The sequence below is a fragment of the Abrus precatorius genome, unplaced genomic scaffold (genome assembly GCF_003935025.1).
Source record: "Abrus precatorius isolate BTA unplaced genomic scaffold, Abrus_2018 Scaffold11, whole genome shotgun sequence".
Classification (NCBI taxonomy): domain Eukaryota; kingdom Viridiplantae; phylum Streptophyta; class Magnoliopsida; order Fabales; family Fabaceae; genus Abrus; species Abrus precatorius.
Genome location: NW_020874303.1, coordinates 26429909 through 26452304, shown reverse-complemented (window position 1 = coordinate 26452304; position 22396 = coordinate 26429909). Strand labels below are relative to the sequence as shown.

The following is a 22396-nucleotide window of genomic DNA, read 5'->3' as shown; positions in this document are numbered from 1 at the left end:
AAAGACCAAAATACAAATACAATTGACTCCATTAAACTGTTTCATGTTCATTTAACCATCAAATGTTCAATTTCAAAAGAGTATAGTTCATTCCATAAAGTTTATTTATGGAATTTAATATCCTTTTCCGTCTGACATGCAGTATAAAATACAGTAACCATATCCCCAAAATTCCAATGGATTTCGAATCTGTCCTTAATTTTAATGAATCCATAAGAACTATCATAGAATGAAACATCTCAGCCAAAAAAACAAGGTACGAGATGACCCACGATGATAATTCCGTCTGAGCATCATTGCAAGTTTGTTTAATACTTTTACTTTTGCAAAGGGTTTTGTCAGGCTATGGTGTCCAAATACTCTTTTGTCTTTCAAAATAATCCAAGCATGCTGTATGAGTATTTATGAGGATTTATGTGTCAATTTTGGATTTAAATACAGCCTATATGAAGAAGACGGTTGTTAAATATACATAAAAATAATACTTACAGAACAAATGGTCCAATTTGAAAATTCAGAATGATGTTAAACTTGAATAACAAATGAGATTTTGGATTTAGAGGCTTAATAAAAAAGTTTTGTTTTGGGTTTTATTTATACCACAAGTATCATTTATAGAAGTCATTTTTGTTTGAGTTGAAAATATTCATAATATGATAAAATTAGCTCTCTAAACAAAAACTCTAACTCAATTTTCTATTTTTAAAAAATCAAACATATATTAGTTAAATTAAGAGTTAAAGGTTAACAAAACTGTTTTGTTTATACATACTAATTTAACACAATGAAAGGTAAAAAATAGTTCGAAAATAAAAATGTTAAAGGCAATAAATAAAAATAAAGTTGTTAATAACACACTCTTTAATACACTTTTTATGATATATTCTTAATTATTAAATAAATTTTATTATATTTTTATAATTTTCAATAAAATTTAACAAATAATTAATGACGTGTCCAAATGACATGCTTAAAAATTTGAACTTCCAACTCTCTTGAAAAATTGTAAACGAATAAAGAGAGATCACAAACACACGCATGCTTAATTAATGTTAAACAGAAATAATAAATGTCGCAACTTTTAGCTTATATGCAACTTGATTTTCAAAATTTACTCAAAAAGAACAATATACAATAATTGGCTTTGTAATTTCGTAAGTTTTCAGGCACAAGAGATTTAAACGAAAATAACCTACAAGAAGATATTTCTGATACGAGGAATATTAAGTGTTTTAATATTTTAAAAAACTGAATCAATCACAAAGAACATACTGAAGAATGTGTTAAGAAAAATATGCTATTAGTATTTCTTTTTTTCAAATAAAATTTAACAAAATCCAAAGAATCATAAATATTTGAAAATATCACATCGTTCAAACAAACATACATATGAAGTTGTAATCCCTTAAGCATATTTCTTATTGAAAAACTTGAGAAATTTTGGGAGACAGCGAAAGAGCCACAGCAACATTAAGGAAATGAAAATGACAGAAGAAATGAAAAGAAAATGACAAGCTTTGATGAAACACTCTACTGAGAATGGAATCACTAGATAAGATGCCAACCCAAATACTCCAAATTCTCTCTCAAATGCACGTTTTTCATGTATTCCATTTCAATTTAGGCGTACACACTACAAAAGGCATTAAATTAACTTCCATAGATGTTTAACAGACTCTACCACAGTATCCTCTTAATTCTAACTAAATTAAATAATCAAACAAACAAAAGTAAAAGAACACCAATCAAAATTCATGGTGTGAGAAAATATAATTAAAATAATGTTTTTTTATCTTTTATTCACAAAATTCAGAATGGATATGACAGATTATACATAATAATTTGGTTTGGTGTGAGAGAAAGTAAAAAAGAAAGAAGGCGTTGCTAATCTCCCCGAGAAGAAGGGGTCCACGGTGTCATGTCCATAGGGTAACTCCCTAACACTCGCAAGAAAGAGGTGAACTCCTGCACTTCCGCCAACGCGTTCTGAGCCCTAACCTCAGCCATGGAAGCCTCAAAATCAACGTAGAACAAATACTCAAAGTGCTTCGCAGTTCCCACGTTTGCATCATCAACAAGCCGAATCGGACGGTTCCTATGCGGCCTCGATTCAATCTTGGTCAAGCTAATGTTCCGAAACGCAAACGCGGAAAGCACTTTGAAAAGGACCGAAGTACCCTTATCGTGAGCGAAAACAATGCTCGTTTTGAAAGGTCGATCCGTGCGTGGAATGATGGGTTCTCGGGCCAACATAACGAATCGGGTCACGTTACTCGGGTCGTCTTGTATTCCATCAGCCATCACTTGCAAACCGTAGAGCTCCGCCGCGCGTGCGCTAGCGATCGCCGCCGTGTCTCGGAGCCCGTTCGTGGCCACGAACTCGGCGGCGCCCGCGGTGTCGTCGACGGCTTCGCGCGCGACGTTGATGCCGAGCTTCGTGAGCGTGTGTTCGCACTGAGCGAGTGCTTGAGGATGCGAAATGACGCGAGTGAGAAACTCCTTTCGGACTCCAGGGAGAGCGAGGAGGCAGTGGTGGACGGGGAGTTGGACCTCGCCGACGATGTGGAGGCGGTGGCGGAGGAGGAGGTCGTAGTTCCGGTGAATCGAGCCGCCGAGGGAGTTTTCTACCGGAAGAACGGCTCGATCGGCGATCCAGAGCTCCACCGCTTGGAACGCCACCTCGAATTGGTCACACGGAATGGCTTCGCAGTTCGGATAGGCTTTGCCAGCGGCGGCTTCCGAGTACGCGCCGGGGACGCCTTGGTACGCCACGCGGAGCTTCGAGCCGTGCATCGGAGCCGGCGACAGGTCCGAGATGGTTAGCGGCTTCGGCGGAATCGGCTTGTTGTTCTCTCCTTCGCCGAGGTTTCCGATGGGAACGAGCTTGAGGTCGCTTACAGCGGTTTTGTGGCCGTTGACGGCGGCGACGTGGTCGGCAGTGCCATCGTTCTTGTCTGTAGATGATTTTTCCTGAGAAACAACCTTGCTGGCTAAGATGGCGCATGAGCTCTGCCAATCGGCTCGGCTCGAGCCGACCCCGTAGCCCGAAGATTCGAACCCGGAAGCGCATTTGACGGAAACTCGAGCCGGCCCAAGGCGATTTGGGGAAAGGCGCGGGCGAAGAACATGCTTTAGATTGAGTGCGTTGGAAGCGGGCGGCGAAAGAGTCTGCATATCGATGAGGGACTTAAGAGAAAAAAAAAAAAAAAAGAAACTAAAATCCTCCAAGAGTTGAATTGAAATGGGGAATTAGGAAGCGTTAGAGTATTAGTGAATTAGGTTAAGCTTGTTGTTCTCTTTAGAGAAAGAACCTCAAGCTGAGAAAAATGGTGGTGGTTTAGGGGTTTTTATATTAATGGGAGTTGGCAGGCTTAGGAAATGGGTAGTGAAGCTGCGTAACAAAGTCTTTCAGAGAATGCCTATTTGAGGTCGTTCGGTCAATCTCACACCTACCCTCTTCTCCTCTCTATCCACACTCTTACAATCATCTTTTTTTTTTTTTTTTACTATTCTACGCTTCCTCTTTTGTCATTTTCTTTTCCCATACGTGCGGGTCCACTTTAACCTGTATACCATTGTCATTTTTCCATTCTAAATACTATGAACATCATAGGGTCTGTTTGTTTTTTTAAAATTTATAACGCACGTGTTAGATCTAGGCATGTTAAGGTACGGATCTATTAGACCAAAGTCTGTAAAAGAGTGCCATAAAAAATAATCATACAATCAGCAGGTGAAATCACAAGTAGGTGTAACTGTTTCAATCAAATAACTTGCTTATTCTGAGCTTGGATTTGCGATGAAAAGCTTGACAAAACTTGGTAGGTTTCTGGGAAATGTAAATGCAAACGTAATTTTAGAACTCAGTTTTGAACTTTACAAGAGACAACAGATGTTTATTTTCTTGGTAATTAAATTAGTTCTAAGAAGTAATTAATTTGTTTTTTTATAAGGAATGCAAAAGTAAAGAAAAAACGATGTTAAGTAACTATGTATCTAAACATATTTTAGGTAAAGATGGGAAGTAGAGACTTGGATTTACAGAACACTGAGGAAGCAAATCTTACTTGTGGTTAATTTTGGACGGTAACTTGATAGAAGTATAAAATTTATTAAATTAAAAATTAGGAGATTAAAATTGAATAAGTAAATTAAGAGATTAAAAATAATTAAAACTTATTTAATATATTATATAATTTTAAATCTGTTTAATTTTATCTATTTTGTACGCACGTGGGATCGTGGAGTATTTTTTCCATGTCTATATACATCAATTATAAAATTTAAGTATTATTATGTGAGATTGTAAAATGATTAAAATGGAGATATTTGATTTTTTTAAAATATAAAAAGTAATCTATTTATGAAAATAAACATTTTAACATAATAATAATAACAAATATATTAAAATTGTAACTAATTGCAACTTCTTTAGATTAAATTATATATATATAATTTGAAATATATATATATATATATATATGCTAAAATATGATTTTTTTTTAAAGATTATAAAAATATGATATTAAAAAATTACTATAAAAATTCAAAATTCATCAATAACCATTTAAAAAATAACAATAAATTATCAGTAATAATTTGTAAAAAATAATTAAAATTTTTTAAAACACCAAAAAAATGCTACTAAATTTTTTTAAAAAGTTTCCATATTTTATAATATTACATTTTAGTAATTTTTATTTTTCATATAAAAAAGAAAGACCCCAGCTTCTTTTCCGGGTTGGGTTTATAAAAATTTCCATAAATTTACGAAATTTGAATTGTAATAAGATATTATAAGGTCGTATTGTCATTTGTCTGTATAAAGAGTGAGTCATAGTCAAGTCAAGGGGGCACTGACACCATTGCCGGACATTAATATATAATTATCACTAATAATTCACAGTCTTACATTCTTTTCCTTTTATTTCTGTACAGATACTGTAATTGTTTGAAATTTTAACTCCCTTAAAATACATTTATTCATATAAGTAATTAAAAGATGTATTTATCTCATTTAAACTAATTATTAAAATTTGAATTATTAATTTTTTAAAAAAAGCATCTCTTATATATATACAAATTATAATCAAAAGAAAAAAACTATTTGCAATATAGGTTTCCAACAAATATGATCAAACACAATAAAGTTTTCATCATATTTATTTATAAAAATTAAATACTTAAACAATTAAAATTATGAATTTATATTTTATTTTAAAAAAATTATAATATTAAATTAATAAGGATATCTATTTTTATGCTTGAATTATGGCTGACAAGTAACTAGTGATTACAAGGGACACACGTGAGCTTTTAGTATTGGCCAGACAAAGATGGTGCTTTCGGTTTCAGTGAGGACCATTTGAATTTTCAATAACAAATTGGAAAACTTTGTGACTAAAACGATTATTGATGAATTATAGCTTTAAATATGAAATAACTATATTACGATAATTGTTGATTGCTTTGATTTACATAAATTAGGCAGAGATATCATATCACTCATAAATAGACAATATTGTAAAAAAAATTAAGATTAAAATTAAATAAACACAAAATATAAGTCGGTGATCATTTGAGCACATTTTTCACACATTGTTGTGGGCTATTCGTCATCTAGTTTTCTGCTTGATACGTTGCTTTCACAATTTTTTCCTTTTTTGAAAAATAATTAGCGTATAAAGTTTATGAATATAACTTTTTACAAGTATTTTCATTCTGAAAAATAGGAAAAAGATAAATCCAAATATTTAAATATTTTCTATTTATTATTATCATCATTATTAAGTAAAAGTTTGCCTTTTAAATTTGTTTAGAAGGTATTAGTATGAAAAAGAATGTCATGCGTATTTTAGTTTTGAGTAAATTATATTTATGGCTTTCTAAAAATTTAACGAAAGTGTATTTGATATATTTTTTAAACGTTATTTTGAATTTTTTATTAATATAATCCTATATTTAGAATCATTGGTATAATAAAAAAATGTAGTGTTATATTATTATAAAAAATGTTAAATAAAATTTTATTAAATTTAAAAGAAGTGTGCGTGTAGTTTATTTATCTATTTAGGTAAGTTGGGAAAGATGGAAACAAGGCGAGCCTTTTTGCATATTTAACATTTTTTTTTCATTTAGTATTAAGCTACTAAGCTACGTGTTTGATGAAAATACAAGAAATGCTACAAGATGCTCAACCTTTTTGATTGGTCAATTATAAGATTTTTATTTATCTATTATTTTTTTTGTTCTAAAATTCAAGTGTTTATTGGGAATCTATGGTTTAGTATGTGTAAGTTTAGGTTAGATTTCTTAACCAATTAGATTAGATTATTGTTTAAAAAATTAATTAAAAAAATTAGGTTTCAAATTATTTAGAAAATTTAACAGATTAATTTGTTTAAATAAGAATAATATAATAGTTTGATATTACATAATTATTTTATTTTAAAATTGAAGTTTATTGATTCATATATAAATTTAAGCTCATTAACTTATTTTAAGATGGTTTTTTATATAATTAAAAAAATTATTTTAAAATAAATTTTTTAAATAACTCAGCAGTTCCTTGCTTCACTTTCAGTCCTTGGGTATTGCTCCTATATATTAGACACCCACGTTTTAATTTATTTATTTGGAAATTTCAATTGTTTTAAATAAGCTAGGTGCACAAGTTCAACTATTATATATATATATATATATATATATATATATATATATATAATTTTTTTTAATTATTGAAATAAGTTTAATTGATAACATTTTCCTTCATAATTCAGAAGAATCGAAAAAGGGGGGGGGGGGGGGGAGGGTTATGTGCTGTTGAACTACTACTGATTGAATTTCAGATTGTAAAATCACGATTGAATTTGTAGCTCATTCATCAATTTCACATATGTGATGTGCTTATGTTGTAGATTAATTATTGTCTGGGTAATTATTGTAAGTTTGATCTCACTTGCAAAGGGCAATGTTATATCATAATGCATGCCCCATTTTCAGATATGTGATAATGAATTAAATAATTAAACTTTTAAATATATTGATTAAGATTTAGTTTTTAATCGCGTTTTTATTTTTTCTTTGTAGAAAAATGTAAAAATTTATTTTCATAGTTTTACACCTTAAAGGAATATATAGTCCTCAACCTTAGATTAAAAATATCCTTTATGCATACCAAAATATTGTAATAATCAATTATTATGTGAGATTAATCTGTTTGTTTTTCTTGGTTTAATTGTGAGACTTTTGCATTAAAAGAGTTCATTAAAATAGAGAAATATGAAAATAAAATATTTACTAATGTGCATGTGTGAAACACTAGCTATTTAGTAAATATGTGAAATTATAAATATGAAACCTCAATTCATATAAATTTGATTTAATAATTTTCTTACCACTCTAATCACTTGGTATAAAAATGGCAGACAGGGTAATTATAACAAAGTAATGCCATAATTACAACAATGACCATTGACCAAGCCCAGAAGTTTTGTGGCTTAGGTGTTATTATATAATTTGTCGCACAGGGAGTATAACGTCTCTTTAATACATTTTGTTTTCTTGATTGAAGCTAATTTATTGTGAAATACTAAAATTATCAGTGAGACTTATTTAATAGTCTTGAGTTTTAATAAATTTAAATTCATGTTTAAAAGAGTATATATTAATTAGAAAATATATTATTAATATATTTTTTTTATTTCCATACATTTTTCTCCCACCATATGCTTCAAAATTATTTGAATTTACAGAAGTTGCACTGTAAGGTAACATTTAATGGTTTTGTGTTTTGCCCTTTCGGCTTAGTTAAACAATAAGAAGATACATTTAGAGCAGAGTACATGATAGATACATAAGAAAAGTAATTCATATATCCTCTACAATTTTACATGAGTATAATTTTTTAAGCATTACAATAACAAATTAAACTACTTACGAAATGATTATGATTAATTAATTTCATTTATTCATTTTAAATGGTCAACTAGAGCACAAAACAGTGCAGAAAGTAGGTAAGAATCATCAAAACCACAATTTCTCTTTGCCTTAGCTAAGTGCGTCACAACTCACAAATTACATCCATGTATTTGTGTAGTTGTCCCTCCAAGTGGCAACCGTCAAAGTATACAGATGTAGCTTAATTAGTTGAAGCATATTAATTTTCAATCCCTCAAGTAACCATTAAGATGTTGCATAAGTAAACTTAAGCAAATCCTTCCCTCATGTATAGAATATTAGTTTTTTTTATGAAGTGTACAGAATATTGTTATTTTTTATATATAAGATTTCTATCAATTTTCTTACTATTTTATTAAAAACTAAATTAAAAAGACATAACAAATAAGATAATTTATAAAAAAATATTATAGAAAATTTTAAAATTAATCTTTGTATACATAATGACTTACATGAATTGGTAACTTTCAAAATCTATTTTTCTCATCTGAAGCACCTTAAACTAGTAAGTTGGAGATTTTTTTGTGGGTGCGTGTAGAAAGGAATAACAAAGTAAATATAAGTCATCGGCTTATCTTCAATTTCATGACCCAAAATCACACACACATGTAAAATATAAAGTAAACTTCGCAAAGTAGTTCAATGTGATTAAGATTAGATTTTGTTTGATTGTTATGTATCTAATTTTTTAACTATAAATTTTATATTAAAATATGTAATCATAAGGGAAATTATTTATGAAAGTTTCTGAACCAAAGACAAAAACATAAAAAAATAACGTTGTAGCAGCAAATATAGACGTGCTCCTAAACTTACTTGATTGACATTTGTCAACTACTACCATGGGTATACCACATGCATAACGTGCGAATTTCGATTTTCAACTCCTATTTTTTGGCCAAACCAAAACTAGTAGTCATAGAGTAGTTACTCGTTTTCTTTTTTGACTTTTTCTTTTTCTAAGGAGGATAATTGACCTTCTCTATTTTAATTGAAAAAGTCGCATACAATAAGGAATCAAGAAGTCAGATATGTATATATATTACAAAATAGCACTTCCTCTCTGCAAGGTATTTATTTATATCTTGAAATTTGCATGTGGATATGTCTAACCAAAAAAATATTTTATAACGTATATCATACTTATATCATGATACAAATCAAGGATTTTAATGTTAAACGTGAGCATGCACATGCGTGGCTGTCTCAAAGCAACTGCGCGCAGTCGCTACTGTTGACCACCGTTTTTTTTTCTCGTCTGCATCATGAAATTCATAGCTTGTGATAATACAAGTTTTCTTTTCTGGAATCTTGATTATGCAGTTGTTTAGTACGAATTTATTAAATAATGTTGTAATTGATTATTAATTAGGAGATGTTGGTGTAACTCCAAAAAAATTTCGAAGTATTGGAAGAAGCTTTGAGAGAGAATGAGGAAGTAGCGGAAATGTGTAAGGATCAATAATTGAAGGGTCCTATTTCATAATAATATAATAGTAAAAAGCAATTAAAGGAGTATTTGAGAAACAGCGTTTGTATTGATCAAGATTAAGTACTGAAGAAAGGTCTCAAACGTGTTATTAAAGGAGAGTACTTGAGAAAGCAAAAAAAAAAAAAAAAAAGAGACCAAAAACACCAGAAGAAAGAGAGACAAAAGACTGCGATGTTTGGAACAAACTTGACTAGAGTCATGAAGTTTAAATAAAAGTTCATATGAAACCTTTATAATGAGTTTCATGGTCGATCAATATTAACGTCTAAGATATGTGAAATTATTAGGCCAATCTAAACTGATCTTCATCTGAACTCTCGATTAAATGTTTCATTAACATATCTTGCTTATATTTCCATGGATAATTGAACCAAAAAGACGTATCCACTCTTCGATATAGTAGGTTTAGGATATTTTACAGAACTCCTATGGGTTTTTTTATCGTATCATATTGCAAAGTAAACATTTTTCCACACCAATTGAGATTGAAAGGAGGAATTGTGAATTGCAAACTGGGTTAATCTATTAATTCAATAACGTTAAACAGCAAAAGTTACCCTAAAATGACCCTACCGATTCATAAACCACGGTCAAAAATAAATTTCAAAAATTGGATAATCGTTTTACCATAAGACTCCATAGCCTACACAAATTTATATGGGAAATTTGATAACTGAATCACTTGGAGTGTGCATTTTTCACAAACGGAACCTAATGTCATAGAGCCTACGCAAGAGTTAATAATATAACCATTTAAAAATACACTTCTTACATCAGTTTGCTGCATTGGTCGGTGTTATGTGAATCTTCTCCTATTATTTACTAGGTAGACGTTAATGCTTCCGCGTAGTGTATACGTCATCCGTTTGAGGATCGTATCTTACATAAATAGTGGTAATAATAATATTACCCACACGACTTTTGTATACGTTCTTAAGTTCAATCTATCGATTGAAATCTTTCAAAGAAGAGTCCTATGTGTTTGATAGGTATCAAATTTTTATGTCAAACTGCAGATACCTCAAATGATAATAAAACAACTTAAATTTCGTTATAGCGTAATATCTGTATTCTTATTATGTCTAACTGTATATATCAATTACAATACTTTGTAGGTATCAATCCATTATGACTTCCAGATATGTGCATGAAAAACCAAATGGATATAAAATCAGTGAAGTGACTTACCGCAATCATTTTACCTATTTTTTTTACAAAGGCGAAGTTGAAGTCATTTTCAGGCACTTAGTACGAAGACGACGTGTGCTTAGCCTTCAAAGAACTAAGAAGTGTCAAAATTACTTACTTCTTGAATGTTATCGGTGCTTTACATAACGAAGAGGTTTCAGATGGTTGTCATGCCTCGGGAACTTGGATAATTGGTTTTACATATTTCACTTGGAGCTTGCTCTTTCGTTTAAGTAGAGCTTTGGAGCTTGCTAAGGAAATAGGAAATAGGAGGAATTTCAAGGAATCAAGGGAAATAAAAGGTTGTTTACAATAATTCCAAGATTTCATTAATTACAAGTAATACACTAAATTAGTTTTTAAAATTAAGAGCAATGGTCAATTTAAATTTTTAAGATACAAAATTTCATTTTAATCCTTAAAATTATCTAATAATGATCATTTTAGTTCTCAAAATTACAAAACAAGAGCTAAAATGAAAAAGTTATGTATTTTTACAAAACAACTTAAATGATTATTTAATATATTCTTATCTCACGAACTTAAATAATAAAATTTAAACATCTTACAAAAGTCAAATTATTTTAATAAAATTGAATAAGTTAAATATAATCTCTTTCAAATCCTCCCTAGATCAACCAGTACTCATAATTTTAATAACAAATTTAGTATATTTCTCATTTCGTTGAACATAAGTACAACTATGAGATCCACAACATTGATAAATTAGAGTTTTTTTATTATCTTCAGCAGTTTTGATAATCAACAGAAGTATCAAAACAAAATCTAGAATCCACGCATATCGGCAACTATAATACAACAGCTACGTGCCAAAGCTAGTAGGTGGAACGAACAAATAAACAAAAAACTTTCCAGTCCCGATTGCGAAGGAATAATAATGTATTCATATATATACATAACCAGGATGATTTGTCAAAGCTTGCCTTAAAGCAAGGAAAAAAACTCCACCTGGAGATTTTGAATGAATCAAAACTAGATACAAGGTTAATCTAATAAATTATAACACAAATAGACCCCTTGCGAAACTTCAATGTACACAAATAAACGATGTAACATGATCAACTATACTATCCATCATTCAGCCCAACAAAATGTGAATCTAGACACGGGGTGGTATCTTGTGCAGTTGACAACATTCACATTCGATAGACTAAAGAAGGTCCAGCCAACAAAACCCATGTCATTCACAGGCCAACCCATTTCACCCATCTGAAAATCCGACCAACTCTCAAGGGCAACTCATAGTCATTAGCAACAGCAGGCTCCCTTCTAGCAACCTCAGGTTCGGACCAAACATATACCCCACGTTCCTGCTTACTGCCAGGCACGGTATTATCCAAGATAACAGCAACAAGAAAAGCTACCACCATGTGTAGTGAAAAGATTGTGTTCAGGACATAGTTCAACTGAAAAAGGAACAGATTCACAAGTACAAAAAATTTTCGTCAAAATGGAACCAGAGTGTAGTATTTTTCAATCAATATTCAAGTGCTAAAAATGACAAGCGAACTATGAGTTAAGATGGTTCTCCAATTACCCGGATATTTTTTAGCTAGTTCACTGACTGCATCATGAATTTATTACACAGTAGTTAATCACAGTTGCTATGTTGCAGTTACAAGTTAGCAACCACGAAACAACATGCAGTATTCTGTTAAAAAAAATGCAGCGAACACAAGCAGAGATCTTAATGGAAACACGGGACTGGAGTAAGGAGCAGTAGACAATTTGATCTTAAAACTTAGCATGCAACCAAACTACCTATGTCACCATTGAATATGCTGATAGTTCCATTTATTTACAAAATAGTGGAGATAGTTCCATTCTATATTTTTTGAAACTTACTCTTAAGTCCTAAAGTAACTACAGTTTTGCTATTGAGCACAAAAGCATTTTGTGAAATTTAATGAAATAAAAAGCTACCAAACATGTAGATTCTGTAAATTCAGTTTGGTAGGTATAATATTATCCCATCAACAGCTCTCATCCGTTTGTAAAAATTTTCACATGTGAATATTTGTACCATTAATTCCATAAAACAAATTCATCCACAGAAACTGACACCATCAAAATCAAGCATAAGATTCACAATAATAAAAGATGACACAAGGCGTACCCCTCCATATTTGCTGCGGAAAGGTCCATGAGAAGCCACGATGTAAGGTTGAAAATAACTTGGCACTGACAAGTTGGAATTTGGAGAGATGCCATATTGTTGAAAGTAGGCAGGTATGGAAAGAGAGAAAAACAATGATAACCCAATTATGATGATATTGCGAGAGCTTCCAGCCTCACTATAGCGTAGATTTGACAAGCCTAATGCTGTAAGCATAGCCCACATAAAGCAGAGGAGACCAGCAACCATGACTTGGGGAATTGAAGCAATGAAGCCTCCAACCTTACCTGTTATATGGTATAAGTAAAATTAAAAATGTCATATTTGTGATAAAATTTTCTACAGTTCAGTACAAATTGCAATAGAGATGGGGGAAAGCTACTACAAAGCACATTCCCCACCTAAGTAAAATCTGATGAGTATAAATTGCTGTAACAATTAAAGTTAACCATTATGATTACAAGAATTAATTTGGATGCCACAGATCAGATTGTGACAAGAATTTGGGCTACTGCTTTCATTCTTCCAAAAAACCCATTCCACAGATGTTTACAAGCATCGTATAATTTGCTAATTGTTCTAAAAGAGTAAAACCAGGGTATATTATACAAACATTTTCATCTTGAAAGGCTCATAATAAATCTGCTTCTGTTCAATGACCATTCATCACAAGATAGACTAAAGGTAGATGCAAGAGCAAAAAGAAAATAGACACTAACCCACAAGAGACAGCACTATCAGAATGCATGCACCCAATTGAACTGCTCTGCGACTTCCCATTTTAGTGACGGCAATTGTGTGAACATTTTCAGTTAAAGTTGTAGACCCTGTTCCAGTTCCCCATAGACCAGCCAAGACACTACATATACCTTCCAAACCAATTCCTCGACTCAAAACTCCTGGAGTTGGAGGTCTTGATGCTACCAATAGCGAAGATGCATGATATGAGCCAACCTAGAAAAATTTAAAATTAAAAGCTAATGAATATCACCAACACATACAGTGATTATATAATCCTGAATAACGAAAAAAAAAAATCAAGAAAATGTGTTCAATTTTGATATAGCATATTGTTAATCTCAGATCAGCGCATACTACATGCTGTTCATTAACTTATCTAGAGAATGTCTTCAAAATAAACAAAATCACATTGGCTTTTTGCAGTGCTGAAATTTTATTTTCGTGATTACACAATCAGTATCACCAATGCCTTAATTTCCTAAGATTAGGTAGAACCCAGACTACATTGCTCTTATAACCGTATCTACTTGCAATGAAAACGAAAAATAAAATAAAATTGATCAGGTGAAAACAAGAAGACAAGACAGCAACCGTTATTTTCAACTTAGAATCTGATAAACTTTTGCTTAACTCCGGTCTCTTCACTATTTAGTTTTCACCCATTGACTCTGTAGAAATCATAGGGTACTAGGTCTAAAGACAGGAAGAGGAGATAAAAGAGATTGAATACGCTAAAATTGATTGTGACTTTATGTAGTGAGATACTGAGATGTATTACAATGCCATAAATAGTATAAAGCACTAACAGACTAACCCTCATTTATACTATTACCGAATCATAATCCAAATTAAATAAGAAACCAAATCAAGACGAAATATGAAACTAAGAAAACTAATCATAACAGATAATCTAGGATACTGTAAATCAAAGGTTGCAGTTAAAATGAAGAGACAACAGTAATTAAGTGAATATCATATCCAAGTTTCTTACTTCAGCATACAAGCCATCGTATAGTAAACATAAACAATTTTGTTAGGTACAAATCATAATTTCCATTAAATCTTGTAACATTCGTAGGAAAGAGAACAGCTTTTCACATAATATTGCTAGCATATTATAAAGATGGCAAGAGGCCCAGTAGATGACCACCTTTTTGGACTGAACACAATCAAGTCAAATTATCAACATATTCAAAGTCAAGATAAATAAGTGCGGTCCAGGAAACAAAATAGGAAAAAAATAAGGACAAGAAGCTAACCGAATCCACAGATGAGATTAAGGAAACCACGCACATCACAAGAGCCATTTTCCAGTGAAAGACTGGAGTACCCCATTGTAGTGGATAAGGAAATCTAAACCATGGGGATGATTTCAATGCATGAGAAGTATCAACTCGACAATGCTTCATCCTTGAGACATGCTTCCTGCAGTGTTCTGAAACCATATTTGAGGCAGGTATGTTTATATCACACCCTTTGTAGTTGTAGGCTCCAGCTTCAGTCAACAAGAAAGCAATTGCCCATGTAATTGCCAGACCCAAAGGAACCTGGCAGTTGGGTGAAAGAAAATAACATCACTTAACAAAAATCATTTCTGTACAATAATCAAAAGTAAGAAAGGAATTGTAACATTAAACTTACTGCGTATATTAGAAATATGCGGTGCCCAAGAACAGATATCTTACGAAGATACTGCAGAAAGCAAGAAAGAAAGGAATAAGTAGTTTAGCATGGTACAATAATCATTGCCAAAAACAGTGGGAATTTGAATTCAAAAAACTTACAAGAGAAAAAACAATAACCACTAATATCTGTACTGCACCGATCTCAAGACAAGTACCAACTAGCGGAAAACCATAACTGTAAAATGAAAGTCCAACTGCAGCAATAGTTGGGGATACAACCACAGGATTGATCAACCTGAAAATTCAGATAGAAACATAACATTTTTATTTCATACAACGTAAACATTGTATTCACTATTCAATAAATCATGGGGAAAGGCAAGAGGCATATGCATAGGAGATGCATTCAAATGCAGTCCGAATACTAGATGGAAGAGAAGGAGGACCACTAACTGTATTTGAGAGAATCTGTAATGTGGGTGTGAATAGAAAGCACTCAAAAGGGGGGCCGAACACCATCCCCTTTCTTCTACATGCTGCCAACCCCCCCCAAAGAACCTCCCACATATATCTGGCTTTATTTGTAAATAATTTTGCACATTTTTTCAATATAACCCATATAAATCCTCATTATAGACAATGATTCATCAACAGTTGTTTACATCATTACACAGACAAAACAGAATGAAAGCACCACAAAAAGCTCTGCACTGTCCAAAAATAAACCAGGAGAAACTATACACAAAACAGGAGGGAAGGAACCATGAAATGGAAAGTGTAGACACGCCATGTTTAACCATTTACAACATAACACATTTTCATATATAAACGCTCTCAGCTTCTTAAAATTGAATTCCTAGATGGAAATAGAAAGCTATCCAGCTATCCATACCTAAAACAACCAATTATTATGGGTATTAATTATTAGAAATCAACATTTATTAATAATTAAAGATTTCAAACTTCAGCAGTTAGCAAAACGTTATACATTGCCTCACTCCACCAAAATAAATGCTGTCTGATGAAACAATAAGTATATATTAATAAAAAGACAAATAAACAGGCAGCAGAGAAAATCCCACAATCATACCTTACTAACAGCGACATAAGTCCGGTGTAACCAAGGAAGGTTTGAAAAGCTGATCCAATAATTATAGCCCCCTGCAGCTCCTTCATTATATGTTTGAATTTCTGAAAATTTATCAGCAGGTCTAGTTTCATTACAAAAGCACATGACACCACACAAACAACTAACAACCAAACCATTACACGACCGAAAACTTTGGTTAATTGGAATCATGACACAGACAACAACTAACATCATCTGAAACATAAAGAAATGAGAAGAAATACACACATTTCCATTCAGTCCTTGAAACTCAGGGGAATTGATGATCGCCAAAGCCGGAGCCAGATAAACAAAAGAAGGCCCTTGTATCAAGGGCAACCTGGACCCAAAACTAGTATGCAAGAGTGTAGTCACTCCCGAAACAAAGAGCACAGTTGATACCACCGCAGAAGTATCCTCCTACACCAACTAACACATCAGATAACAATACCCCACATAATAAATTTGCTTTAAACAAAACAAAAAACGCAATTAGTTGATGAAAACTTGAAAATCACTCACATAAGAACCACCCATCGCAGGAACTATGACAAGCGGAATCAGAATCAACGACCCCAATATCGAAACATAATGCTGAATACCGTATACACCAATGGGAACTAAAGTATCAATAAACAAAAAACATTAGAATATATCAAAAATTTCAACCTCAAAAAACCATAACTGTATAATCACATATCTTAATCTTACCCAAACCAGGCGAATCTCTGAGCTCATACTTCATATGCGAATGCCTTGACACGAACCCATCGTCATCCCCACTCTGTGGCAAAGCATCCACAACTTCCTCATGCCTCGCCGTTCTGCGCGGCGGCTGCTCCGCCGTCGCCGGCGTTGCTTGGCCATTGGTACTTGGAACCGAACTCTTCGGAACTCCATCGGAGTCCTTGCGCTTCTTCGCTACCTGATCCTTAGCAGGTGGAAGTGGCGGAACCTTCTCACGGTGGGCCACGCCGTTCACCGGTGCCCGAACCCGACCCGCTTCGAGATCCAAGTTAGTGTCGGGCTCTCTGGGCTTGGGCTGCAAGCTTATCTGGCCCGAATCGTTGGCATTGGCCTCGCCAGAGAACTTGGGCTTGAAGCCGGTTTTCTTGGCCCAGGAAGCTGGCGGCAATGCCTTGGCGTCCGGTGACGGCGCCGGCGGCCACGGTCCCGGACGTTGTCGGGTTTTGGGATCGGAATCGGACATAGCTAATGACGCATAGTTCGAATGCTGGAAGTTGTAGATCTGATAAATGCAGTGCAGACACGAAGTTTTAGGGTTTTGTTTTGTTCTCCGGAGAGAGAGTAAGTTCCGGCATGTAAGAGAGAGAAAGAGAGTGATGAAAAATGTGTAGTGAGAAGAGAAACGGCAAAGACAGAGAATAAAACACAATTGGCGTGACGAGTGAGTGAGTGAAGAAGCTCAGACCAGACCGCGTTATTAAATTTATTTTTTATTTTTTTTTTTATTTTTTATTTTTTGTTGATTTACTTTGGTAGTTTTGTTTCCCCTTTTCTTTCTGTTTTTGTCTTTCTTCTTTCCCTCCCTTCTCTTCTTCACTCCCGAAATAATCGGTGCCATGCTGATGTCACTTCAAAGCATTTGGATTGTGCAAACAAATTTAATGGCAACAAAACAAAATACCAAGATTTTGTAATACACTGTTTCACCAAAGTGACATAATGGTATAAGGATGTTTAAATTTGGTTTTCAATGTGTTTTTTTTTTTTTTTTTTTAATGACCCTTTCCTTTTTGTTTTGAAATTATCATAAATGATGTTGTACGTGTCAAGTATTTATCGAGCATCAAATATCCTAATTAAATTCCTTTACCTTTATGTATTGTAAAATTTATGATCCATTTTTTCTTTTTTTAGACTCATAACGTGCGTGATCTTAAACACCTCCCTAATGTTACTACAAAATATTTTATTAAGAAAGTGTAAAAGATATTTTTATTACAAAGACTTCTGCATTCTACGTATTGTATAATGCGACTTCATATACTGTATAAGGTTAATATACCTCATTCTTTTTCTTTTTTTGATCAGCTAATAAAATCTTGTTGTTTTCCCTCGAAGACTAAATCATTAAACAATTTCCACAAATTCAAATAGATTAAATAACGGCCATCCATATCAACATATAAACCCTCTAATTTTTTAGTTTTCACTCAACCCAACTGTTATGCATGATGAGTTCTTCAGTCTAAAACAAGGCACATAGCTAGCAAGAGTATATTAAACCAAATTTGGACTAAAATTCTTCAGGACAAAAGCATATGTGAAAAGGATTCGATCGATTCATGAAGATTAATTTTACATGCAATGTAAATATTTTCCTAAACATAAAGAAAATTTAAAATAATTATATAGTTTTTCAATATTTCATTTTCGAACAATAACTTCGTGTTAGACATAGATATTAGATAGCTGGTCACTTTCCCTCTTCAATATTCACACATACATGATTACATGACATATTCTTCGACAATTGAATTGCCAACTAATTCAACTAAAATTTTATATATATATATATATATATATATGACGGTGTTTAGAAAGAAAGACATGTATCTTCCTGTATCATTCGCTTCTCCCACTCTCTAATCATTTTCAAAGTTTACTGTATATAATAGTTGAACTGTCGTTTGCACAATGTCATTTTAACTAAATTGTTACATGCTTGGTTAAATTAAATTACTTTTTAAAATATATTAAAATGAGAGGTCTACAGAGCGAGAGAAGAAGAAGATAGAATGATAACAAATCTGTAAAAGAAAAAAAAATCAAGCCTATAACTTATTTACGCTCTTTAGATTTGAAAATACATTGAGAGAATAAGCCATTATGAAAAGATAGCTAGCTTGGAAGACTTTATATAAGTATTCAATGGAAACTTCACGAAAGTATTGAAAGTGCGACCTAGTTTTCTGTTCTATAAAGCCAACAAAACACAAAAAGTTTGCTTGAAAGCTTAAACAGTTTAAACATGGGAAAACGCTGAACTTTGGATGCCTTGAAAACGATACTCACCCTGATATTACGAGTGTTTAATTTATGTAACGTCTTTGCTTTTTGATCTCACGATAATAGCTTTAAGCTTTGCACATTTAATTTTTGGAAATGTTTCTTTCACACTTATGAAAGGACGAGAAAGATTAAAAGAGAGTGAGATTGAGAAAAAGAGTATGAAGCGTGATAGATGATATGATAAAAAAAAATAAAAAATCAACAAATGAATATAAAAATATAATAATTATTTAATTTTAACTGCAATAAACAAAATGTTACGTCCTCTTAAAGCTTATATTACCTTTTATTCTCACTTTTAATTTTAAGCATTGACAAAGTGCATAATTGAAATATTTATACTCCATAGCTGCAATAAACAAGATTTACTAACGCATGCGGGAAGTGAATTCCATAACGTGTGAGATGAGATATATTTAATTTGTGTTATGGAAAATGATGTGGCTATGCCTATGAGTTTAACATTTTTTCTTTTAATTTTATTATCATAGACACAGCGACAAACAATACAGAAAACATAGTTTCTTGAACGTTTAATGGGGTTTAAGGTAAACGAAGGGAGTGCAGTGGGACCCAAATTATTGGTGGTTTAATTTCTTGGTTGAATTATGGATGAGGACTGAGGTGGCTTGAAACAAAATGCAAACTCGGAAAAAGACTCGTAGCCAATTCCACCAGCTTCCATTCAAGTATTTTCTAGGCAACGTGCATGATGAAAAAATGCTCCTTGTGTGCCCCATCAAAATTATAATTAAATGATGACTTCGTAACGAAATATGTTATTAAATTTGTCTATTCAATTCACTTCCCTTCCTTGGAATAGGATTGCTAAAATAACTTTCTTCTACTTAAAATTTCACCCGGAAGTAAGACTTTTAAGAGGACTCGACAAATAAAGTTAAAGGCAAAAAGTTAGTGTTTTTTTTAACTTAAATATTAAATTTAATTATGTTCATCAACTTTATTTTAATTCGTATTTATCTTTTAACTTTTAAAAATTTTAAATAAGCTTTTTTACTTAAATGTCATTTCAAGTAAAATTATAGTCAAAATTAATATTTGTCTTATCCTATTTTGTCACGTGTCATGTAATATTAACATTTTTTTTCTTCATGCTGACATTATTCATCAATTTTTCCCCCTAAAGTTTTAACTTCTCTCAATTGTTACTGATAACAGTGTCAATTAAATAGGTTCATAGCATACCAAATCAATCAGCAATGAACTTCTATGATACTTGCTACCTGCTTATTCAAAGGGTTCAAGGTAAAAAAAAACTCAACCATAAGTTTCTCATTCAAAGACTCTTACAGGAATTTGCTTGCAAAAAGTTTGAATATAAACAAGAGAGAGGAGGGAGAAGAGGGTGATGAAATGCGTATTTGATGTTTCTATAAAAAAAGTGTTAATGTTAAGATGATGTAGAAGTGGGAGTGGGAGCGAGGGGGAGAAGAATGAAGGGCATATATCTATGATGGGAGATTTGGCAACACATGATCATAACGTAAGTGACTAGTGGCACCAATGAGATTCCCAAATTGCGTAAGCCATGGGGCAGTCATGCAGGACAAGGGAAAGTGTCAAATGGTTTCGTCATATGTGTGGAGAATCCAATTTCATCGATTATATTGCATTTTCTAGTTATGCATTTATTTGGAACGCCAACACACTTTCTCTTAATGCGTATCTAAAACAATTAAATGAGAGAAAAAATAAATTTAATAGAAAATAGAAATGCCAGCTGGAGAGGGATGGAGCAACGGCTACATTGGGAAAAAAGCATGACACGTGTAATGCCCAAACGCCAACTAGCCGTTTGAGGTCGAAAGCGACTCGCCTGTCAGCTCTCCAACAATCACACTCTTTTTTTTAAATTCCGATTCCAACCACCATTTCTTACAACCTTCAACATTTATATATCTTCCACTCAAGTTAATCATTTAATATTAATTCAAATTTCAAGATTACCCCCTTTTTTTAAACTAAAAACAATTGAATTTTAAAAATATGTTTGTTATAATACTCTTAAATTTAAAAAAATATTATATATTTTTACTCTACTGTAATTCTTTTAAGATCTTATAAATTAAAAAATATTTATTTTTTAAATAAATCATTAACTTTATTGTATATTGATATAAAATTTACTGTCATAATTATTTTATATATAAAAAAGTATAAAATATTTTTTCATTTTACTTTAAATTTATCTTTCTAAAATTAGTCATATTTTATAAGTAAATAAGATCTAAATTCCTAAATTAAACTTTCCAAACCTTTTTTTTCCGGTAAAATAAGTCCTTTTTTGTTTAATTTCCACTAGATTGATATTAAGTTATAAATTTTACTTTACTTGCTCAAATTTGGCAAAATAATCTAATAAATTTTGTTGTTAAATGAACTGTCTCATTTTACTTGTAACACACCTTAAAAAAATTAAGTTAAAAAAAAAGTCTTTTACTTTTTACTTGTGCGTCAAATACTTAATAAGATTAAACTTAATAAAAAAATAAAGAAGGAATAACTTTATCAAAACAAAATAAATAAATATTCTTTTTTAAACTTATTTTAACTAGCCTATCAAAATACTGACTTCTTTAGTTACATAGATAAATTTAATGACAAAAGTATACTTTGATACGTCTGAACAAAATATCTTATCAACATGGATTTGGCCTAATTTAATAAAAACTTTATTAAATGCATGTTAAATAAATTATTTTCAAATTAGTGTTTATGTTTTAAGTTTAACCATAAAATATATTAAAATAAATAAATAATGAGTTATAAATTATTCTCATAAATTATTTATAAACTTTTAAAAATGTTTCCTAAATTAATTTGTAACACATTTCAAACTTTCAAAAAAAGGTAGAAGTTCCAAACTTTTGTTCATAAAAATACTTGTTGGAATTATATTTATCTATAAAATCACATTTGGCTAAAAACAAAACAAAAAAAGGAATTAAGATTTTTATATTAAATTATATTATAAATTTTAAAATAACAACTTTTAAGTATGAACTATTTTCCTCTAAACTTATCCATATTTATATATAAAATTGATAGCCATTATTTTACTGTATATATTTACAATAAAATTTATGATT

At 31.7% G+C, this 22396-nt stretch overlaps 2 protein-coding genes across 4 annotated transcripts; both read right to left on the bottom strand.

The window, feature by feature from the left end:
- Positions 1-1591: 1591 nt before the first annotated feature.
- Positions 1592-3466, bottom strand: LOC113854680 (arogenate dehydratase/prephenate dehydratase 6, chloroplastic-like). The gene has a single exon (XM_027485829.1). The coding sequence runs from the start codon at positions 3172-3174 to the stop codon at positions 1885-1887; it is 1290 nt and encodes a 429-aa protein (XP_027341630.1). The 5' UTR covers positions 3175-3466; the 3' UTR covers positions 1592-1884.
- A 5462-nt stretch (positions 3467-8928) lies between these two features.
- On the bottom strand, positions 8929-17677 carry LOC113854911 (nucleobase-ascorbate transporter 12-like). Of its 3 annotated transcripts, none has more exons than XM_027486240.1 (10): positions 16962-17677; positions 16773-16870; positions 16500-16670; positions 16233-16333; positions 15302-15437; positions 15159-15209; positions 14777-15064; positions 13496-13730; positions 12728-13063; positions 8929-12089 (listed from the first exon to the last, which is right to left on the bottom strand). In XM_027486240.1, the coding sequence occupies exons 1-10, from the start codon at positions 17458-17460 to the stop codon at positions 11845-11847; spliced, it is 2160 nt and encodes a 719-aa protein (XP_027342041.1). In that variant the 5' UTR covers positions 17461-17677; the 3' UTR covers positions 8929-11844. The 3 variants fall into 3 exon arrangements, with proteins under 3 accessions (XP_027342041.1, XP_027342043.1, XP_027342042.1); XM_027486242.1 differs by having other exon boundaries at positions 8929-12066; positions 12768-13063; XM_027486241.1 differs by having other exon boundaries at positions 8929-12066; positions 12777-13063.
- Positions 17678-22396: the final 4719 nt, after the last annotated feature.

Bases quoted from the DNA above. Each gene is read 5' to 3' on its own strand.
- LOC113854680 (XM_027485829.1), bottom strand. From the start codon at position 3,174: ATGCAGACTCTTTCGCCGCCCGCTTCCAACGCACTCAATCTAAAGCAT.
- LOC113854911 (XM_027486240.1), bottom strand. From the start codon at position 17,460: ATGTCCGATTCCGATCCCAAAACCCGACAACGTCCGGGACCGTGGCCG. The intron at 16,871-16,961 runs GTAAGATTAAGA...TTGATACTTTAG, and splicing joins CAGAGATTCGCCTGGTTTGG to TTCCCATTGGTGTATACGGT. The intron at 15,210-15,301 runs GTAAGTTTTTTG...TGCTTTCTGCAG, and splicing joins TGGTTATTGTTTTTTCTCTT to TATCTTCGTAAGATATCTGT.